The sequence below is a fragment of the Borostomias antarcticus genome (genome assembly GCF_949987555.1).
Source record: "Borostomias antarcticus genome assembly, chromosome: 20".
In the NCBI taxonomy this organism is placed as follows: domain Eukaryota; kingdom Metazoa; phylum Chordata; class Actinopteri; order Stomiiformes; family Stomiidae; genus Borostomias; species Borostomias antarcticus.
The window spans coordinates 13087700-13095199 of record NC_140253.1 but is presented as its reverse complement, the minus strand read 5'-3'; the positions used below and the strand labels follow the sequence as shown (position 1 = coordinate 13095199).

The following is a 7500-nucleotide window of genomic DNA, read 5'->3' as shown; positions in this document are numbered from 1 at the left end:
CTCGAGACTTTTTTCCACTCTCTCACACACGTCAATCTGTCCGGGACGTGGCTCGCCCCTAGTCAGTGTCAAGTGGCGAGGAATTCTCTCTGACAAGGTGGAAAACATTGCGAGTTCCACATCAGGGATGTCCAACGTAAATAAGAGTACCATGGTTCCATATACAACGCCTTGTGATTCTAAACAACAGTTTTTCCAGAGTTTTGACATCTGTCATTCTAAGTAAACATCGGTTTTGGGATGACTTGATGACCCGACAGACCCCTCGCGTTTCTGGGGCTTTTGTTGACATGGACTTTCTCTTTCAGCAGAGAGAGAGAGAGACAGAGAGAGAGAGGTGGAGAGAGCAACATATGGACTGATGTACATATTGATAGAAGAGCAGGACATCACGCAGCACGTAGTGCCATCTGTGGTTTAAAGGGATAGTTCACCCAAATAAGAGACTCGTTTCCGGCTGATTCCCGCTCACCTAATTCGTCCTCCCCGAAGCCCAGGATGTGGCCGACCAGGGTGGAGCCACAGGAGCTGCTGCCACCCAGACACAGGGCCTTCTCCTCCCACTGCGGCGCCCCGGACGACGCCCCCGACTTCTGGAGGATCCGTAGGTTCCTAACACACACAGGCACGCACACACACACACACACACACACACACACACACACACACACACACACACACACAGAGTATCACGTTAGAATACTGCTCCATAAATACGCTGAGGTGCCATTAGTAAAGTATACTAAGAGGGAATCTCCAAGCGAGCCTCGTTCTCCTCAGTCGGTTCGAACAAAGTCATTCTCGCACGACGGCGTTTCCATTTCAAAACAAGCGGCCTCGCCAAAACGCCCGCCCTGTCACAACAGCGCGCCCGCAGAGCCAAAGCGAGGCGGGATAAGCCCGCGCCGTGTTTTTTTCCAAACACGGAGCCATCTCCCCGATAGCGGACCCCTCCGTTTACACAAGAGTCGGTGTTTGACATCAGGCAGAGGAGGAGGATGATGAAGAACTACAGACTGGAGAGAAGCGTTAGCGGCAGCCCAATAGTCCGGGGGGAAGGATACCTGATCCTCATTTGCTCCAGCGGAGTCGAGCTGCGGTCGAGACGCTCATGTAATCGTAGTGTTTTTCCCCCCCGCCCCGATGTGAAACAGAACGCCGGACTGACGTCGGCTCGGGCCGAAGACGTCAATCGCTGACGTCGCCTCCCGTCGGCGTGGCCGCTTTGCATCAACCGATACTTCCGTCCATGGGCGTCCCGCGCCAAAACGAGCTAACCGGGTCAAGCTAAATCTTTCCGCCGTGCCGCACCGTCTCCATCACGAGGGTTTGGAAAACACGTTTGACCTCCGACCCCTCCCCCCCCTCCCCCGCGTCGCGACAAGAGGCGCCGGCGCTTACCCGTTCCTGTCGCCGAACACGTAGCTCCCGAACAGCCGCCGCGACTGGCAGCCCCTGTAGATGAAGCCTCCCACGGGCGCCGCCCCGCCGCTGGCCTGGAGGTCGTAGACGGACGGCTCGTTCTCTGCAGGGGGACAAGGGGGAAGCACGTTAGCGTTAGCATTAGCGTTAGCGGGGTCGAAGCAGGGAGGGAGGGCGCTCTCACAAAGCAGACACAGCATCACATACGTTCAACTGGCCTCACGATACGCCGCTGAAATTCACCTGTGAAGACGTCTAGATGACAGAGTCTGTGTGTTCGTAAACAGGCTATAGACCGTTACGCTTGTGTTCAAGTCGAGCCTTTTTTACACCACGGTCGTCGCTGCGGTATCGCGGGTTAGCTACAGCGCAGCGTCCGTCAGCAGGGCTTTGAGGAATACGCGCAGGCGATAAAGAGGGAACACGCTCCTTGCTCGCAGCCCCTACGGTAGGAACCTCCGCCGAACGTGGCGCCGCGGCTCCGCCTCCTGCTGACCCCTGACCCCCGGCTTCCCAGACACCCCGGCGTGGTTTACACCCGTTAACGACAAGCACTTTCCTCTGTTTGCCGAGCACTCGAAAAGGATATCCATGTTTGCTGCCGTCTGTCAAGAGTACATTAGCACTTGGTTGAGGGTGGTTTTCATTAAGGAGGGGAGGGGCCTGTTAAGGACTCAATCTCAATCTGAACCAGATCACACCGGGGCTCCGACCGTGGCTGACGGCCGTGACGGAGACCAACTAGGAACTAGGAACGATTTGTGTTGAAACCGAAGCTGCTATGATTCTATTATGTCAAAGCGCGAGACGTTGTGGCAGTTACGTTGTTTTTTTTGGACAATGTTAATTGTAGTCTTGGGATTGAACCCTACAACGTGAGTAGTTCTCGCTCCGAAAATGTGCAATCAAGCCGGTAATGAACACCCCCCGCCTCATCACCGTGATGGAGCGGTTCTGATCTGACCGTGGTCTGGAGCGCTTCGGTCTCACTGGGCGAGAGGCGAGGGAATTTAGAGGCCAGCAGATGAGGCAGCACTCAGTGTGTGGCAAAAACAAACAGCTCTATATAATTTGAATCAAACAAAAAAGCATTATTTCTTTCTTTGAGCAGGGGAAAAAAAAGCATAGCCCGTCTTCTGGCATTGGTTATTTCCTCTATCTGCTCCATTGAGAGTGGGAATGGGCTCCTCATGGCTGCGTTTTCAACAATACTAACCCATCATCTGCATGTTAATTGTTTCTGACAGATAGGAATCATATTCATGGACACAAGATCACATTCCCTGGCATCACCGCACGAAGGAAGAATTCTGTGGATCACAAGACATTTTTTCGACTGGAACTCTGACTCTCCGAAACAGTGTTTACTTGTAAGTTGGAGGCAAACCAAATATCATAGGAAAATAATTAACGTTCAATATTATTATTCATGTAAAAACGGAAGTCCACCCCCTTTTCTTCAGAACACACAGAAAAACGGTGATCCAAAAAGGTCTTTTTCAAAGGATTTCTGGGATTCCAGTGCGCGTTCTCAAGCCGAGAGGCGATAAAGATTGAGAACAAAGGTAAAGAGGTCAGACAAAGCCATTTTCATAACAAGCAACATGGTAATGCCTTCCAGATCCCGGGGAGGTCGGGGCTGGTTGTGAAACAGCTGGATCCTCACCGTAGTCCTTCCCCTGGGCCATCTCCAGGATCCTGCCTGAAGACGAGTTCTTCCCGCTGGCGTCCGTGCACAGGATCAGCAGGCTGCCGTTGGCGTCCGCACGCTGCCGGTCCACGGCACACCTGTGGGGGGGGGGGGGGGGGGAGGGGCAGGGGGAGGAGCAACGCGGATAAGTAGGAAACAGGTCGGCGCTGCGCCCAGATCTGCGAAGCACGCGGCGCCGTGGCGCGGGAGGCGTGGGGTCGAGGCGCGCGTGACGCCTCTGAGTGAGCGCTGCTGATGGCTCATTTAGAATGGGGCAGATATTTAGAATGGGGCAGATATTTAGAATGGGCCGGATATTTAGAATGGGGCAGATATTTAGAATGGGGCTGATAGCACATTTATAATGGGGCAGATTTTTAGAATGGGGCAAATATTTATAATGGGGCATATAGCACATTTAGAATGGGGCAGATATTTAGAATGGGGCAGATACCACATTTAGAATGGGGCTGATAGCACACTTAGAACGGGGCAGATATTTAGAATGGGGCAGATATTTAGAATGGGGCAGATATTTAGAATGGGGCAGATATTTAGAATGGGGCAGATATGTAGAATGGGGCAGATATTTAGAATGGGGCAGATAGCACATTTAGAACGGGGCTGACGGTCTGCAGATCCCCAGGTCAGCGCTGGTGGTCTCTGGCGGCGTGCGTGCGCCAGGCGTCCCCCGGGGGCGGCGCAGTGACTCACCTGCCTGGGTCGTGCAGCCCGTGGGCGAAGATTTCGGGCGGCTGGTTGGTGCTGTTGAAGTACGGGTTGTTCCTGGGTATGGAGTACGGAGTCGTGCAGCTGTCCGTGTCCACGTCCACCCTCAGCACCGACCCCGTGAAATCACTACACACACACACACACACACACACACACACACACACACAGGCTCAGTTTCCACACTTCCCTTCACGCCGCTCCTGTACGGCGTGGCGCGGGGGCGGCGGGCGCGGCGCTCACCTGAGGCCGTCCATCTCCTCCATGTTGTCCAGGGTGATCATGCCGTCTCCCAGGACGATGTGCAGCAGGCCGTCGGGGGTGAAGAGCAGCTGGCCGCCAAGGTGCTTCCTGTGCAGCTCCGCCACCTCCATCAGCACGCGCACCGTCCGCACGTCCACCTGGTTGGGGTTTTTCCTGGGGGGGGGGGGGGCATGATCAGAAGACCATCACGCCTCGCAAGGAATTACAAACCCCCACCACCCCCCGCCGACATGGTCCGTTTTGGTGTAGTGTGTGTGTGTGTGTGTGTGTGTGTGTGTGTACGGGCCTTTGGTACGGCCCAGCCCCGCTCGCTCAGCACTCCAGACGGCCCGACTGATTACGATTTTTTTTTTTTAAGTTCTAAATAGAATGTAAGTTCTAAATAGAATGAGAACTGCGGAGTCGACTGCTGTTGCACTTCTGCCTACATCTGCATTATTTTAAAGGATCTCTCGTGTGTTGAAATCATAATGGCCGACGGCTGAGCAACGCGCAGAGACGTATATTTAAAAGCTGCTCGTCCCGATTGAAGAGAGTCATTAAGGTTCTCATACCTCGAGAGAGAGCAATTAAGCTAAATGACACCGCTGTGAGAGTAAACGGCCACGTGTCTGAACAAGACAAACTCTCGCCTCCGAGTCGGTTTCGTTTGTTTGTCGTCTCAAGACGCCCTGGCTGCGTTTAGCGGGCCGGGAGAACCAATCAAATCAGTCGGACGGATCTCAGAGGCGGAGCCTAACCCTTGAAAAGTGTCACCTTTCCAAGTACAGACCGAGCGCTTGGATTTATGGGAACGGTTTTAATGAAGTGTTATTTTGGGCAGGGTATTGACACAGCGAGATTCTTTTTTTAAATTATTTTTTCCCCCCCGAAGCGTTCTGCCAGAGAAAAGACTCGCTGATGAATACCAAGAGCGTGATTCACCGTGCCGCCCAAACGATACCACCGAGATTATAATTGGCGCTTGAAAAACGAAGTCTTTAAGGCTAACGTACAACGGTCATTATGATAATAAAACGTAATGCTTTAACGAGTCAGCGGAGTTTGTTTTGTTAGTCCGGGCGGAGCGGTATCTAGGCAGCAGCTGAGATGCACGATAATCACACGCTTGCCGTGACGGTTTTTCTAGGAGGGCGAAGACGTCGCCGACAGCAAACGGCGCGGAGCGTGACCCGAAGCCCCGCGAGAGTCCGTGTTCTTCGACGGCGCTCATCTCAGCGGAGAACGCCGACAGATCGTCGGCTAGACCGCGACCCGGTTCGGGGGGGGAGCTTTTCTGGACCGACGCCGCTAAAAAGCCGTATAAAGGAGTGATTGCGGACAGCGGTGAAGACCTACGAGCGGTCAGCGGCGCTCTCGGGAAGTTAGTTAGTTTGTTTTCTCGCTCCTCCGCCAGCCTACCTGGACACGGTGTACTCCACCACGCGGAGGATGTGGTCGTGCGGCCCGATGGCCCAGCGCTCCTGGTTGGTGGTGTAGGAGACGTAGAGCTTTCCGTTCTTCTTGTAATTGGGGTGGAACGCCAGGCTCAGCAGACCCCTCTCATCCCCGCCCTGCAGGCAGGAGAGCAGCACAAAGGAGCCAGGAGTTCATTATGTTCCCTCTCGCCTCTCCGCTGTGTCCCAGCCAGAGTCAAAGACCATCCACAACCCCCCACAGACCCCCCCCCCACCACCACCACCATCACCACACACACACACACGCGCGTGCACACACACTCCTAAATCCAATCCACAGCCCCCCCCCACCACCACCACACACACACACACGCGCGTGCACACACACTCCTAAATCCAATCCACAGCCCCCCCCACCATCACCACACACACACACACGCGCGTGCACACACACTCCTAAATCCAATCCACAGCCCCCCCACCATCATCACCACACACACACCCCTAAAGCCAACCCCCCCCCCACTGTGTCTCTTTCTTTCCACTATTTTCTCCTTCTCCATTCTCTCCTTTTTCTAATTCTCTCGCATTCTCCTTCTCACCCTTCCTTTATTCTGCTTCTCTCACTTTCTCTCTCTCTCTTTCCATCTAGGTCTCTATAGATACCCTGTCACCCCCCCCCCCCCCCCCAGATACCTCCCACCCTCCAGGCCCACCTCCACCACCCTCCCTCACTACCCAACTACCCACCATTATGAAACATTTGACTCTGGCCAGTGCCTCTACCCCTCCACCTTCCACCCCCTCTCTCTCTCTCTCCCCCTCTCTCTCTCTCTCACCCCCTCTCTCTCTCTTTACCCCCCCCTCCCCTCTCTCTCTCTCTCCCCCTCTCTCTCTTTCTCTCTCCCCCCTCTCTCTCTCTCTCTCCCCCCCCCCTCTCTCTCTCCCCCCCCCCCCTCTTTCTCTCTCTCTCTCCCCTCTCTCTCCCCCCGCCCCCCCCTCCCTCTCCAGCCTGGTTATGCGCGCCCGTCCTCGGGGTTGGGGGGCCCCCGCGACGCCCCGGCCCTCCCGGCGGCCCCCATTGTGTGGTGATTTGTGTGTGTAATCTTGGGGGGATATCCGTGAATGCTGCGCTGAGTGGCTGAAAGAATTTATTAGCTCACTCGCAGTTCATAGAGAGCACAAAAGTGCAGAGTCCTTCACTCCCTCCCTGCCCCCCCCCCCCCCCCCCCCTCCTCCTCCTCCCCCCCCCCTCCTCCTCTCCCCTTTTCCCTAAATGCGAGGATGGAGGGAGCGGAGGGGTGGGAGGGGAGGGGAGAGGAGGAGGAGAAAAAAAAAAACCCTAAACATGGAGGGAGCTGCCAACTCCCACTGTCTTGGCAACATGTTTAGAAAACATCTAAATTGCTTGTGTAATGCGTAAACCTTTGTCTCACCCCGGAGGCAACTACATCAGTTGTCACGACCATGGTGGTCCTCCCATCATAGTTAGCTGTAATAAGCAGCTATAGCGTTTCAGTCCCTAGGCAAGGTAATCAGGTCGGGCCCGTTTGTGTGTGTGTGTGTGTGTGTGTGTGTCTCTCCCATCCTCCCTCTCTCGCTCTCTCTCTCTCTCGTTTTCGGACAAAAGAATGAGCAGAATGCCGGGCTTAGGTGTTAAGAATGTTTAAAATGTGCCCTGGACATTTTTTTGGTGCACTGCCCCCCCCCCCCCCCCCCCCTCCATCCAAAACAGCATGAGAACCCTTACAGACCGTAAACAAGACAAGAGAACCGGCGCCTCTCCGGGTTCCTCACGGAGACGCTGGCGTACCGGAGCGCCGTCAGGACCGGCGACGCACGTCAACGCCGCGTCAACCTTCCGGCGTCCGCTCTCTAAATATTTAACGGGGAATTGGGAGGTGGTCGGCGCGTCGGACAGTGGTGTTGGGAGGGAGGGAGGTGTAGCCGGTGTCGCCGGGCCAAGGAACACACATTATAAATGGGTCGGAGTGCGCC

At 55.0% G+C, this 7500-nt stretch overlaps 1 protein-coding gene across 1 annotated transcript in view; it reads right to left on the bottom strand.

Moving 5' to 3' along the window:
* The window catches only part of hhip (hedgehog interacting protein), a 33691-nt gene that overhangs the window by 12993 nt on the left and 13198 nt on the right, over positions 1–7500 (bottom strand). The window contains exons 2-7 of the mRNA XM_084454733.1: positions 5507–5658; positions 4085–4258; positions 3827–3970; positions 3089–3210; positions 1402–1525; positions 473–612 (exon numbers count right to left, since the gene is read on the bottom strand). Coding sequence (XP_084310859.1) covers positions 473–612; positions 1402–1525; positions 3089–3210; positions 3827–3970; positions 4085–4258; positions 5507–5658 — 856 coding nt within the window. The remainder of the gene's footprint in view (positions 1–472; positions 613–1401; positions 1526–3088; positions 3211–3826; positions 3971–4084; positions 4259–5506; positions 5659–7500) is intronic.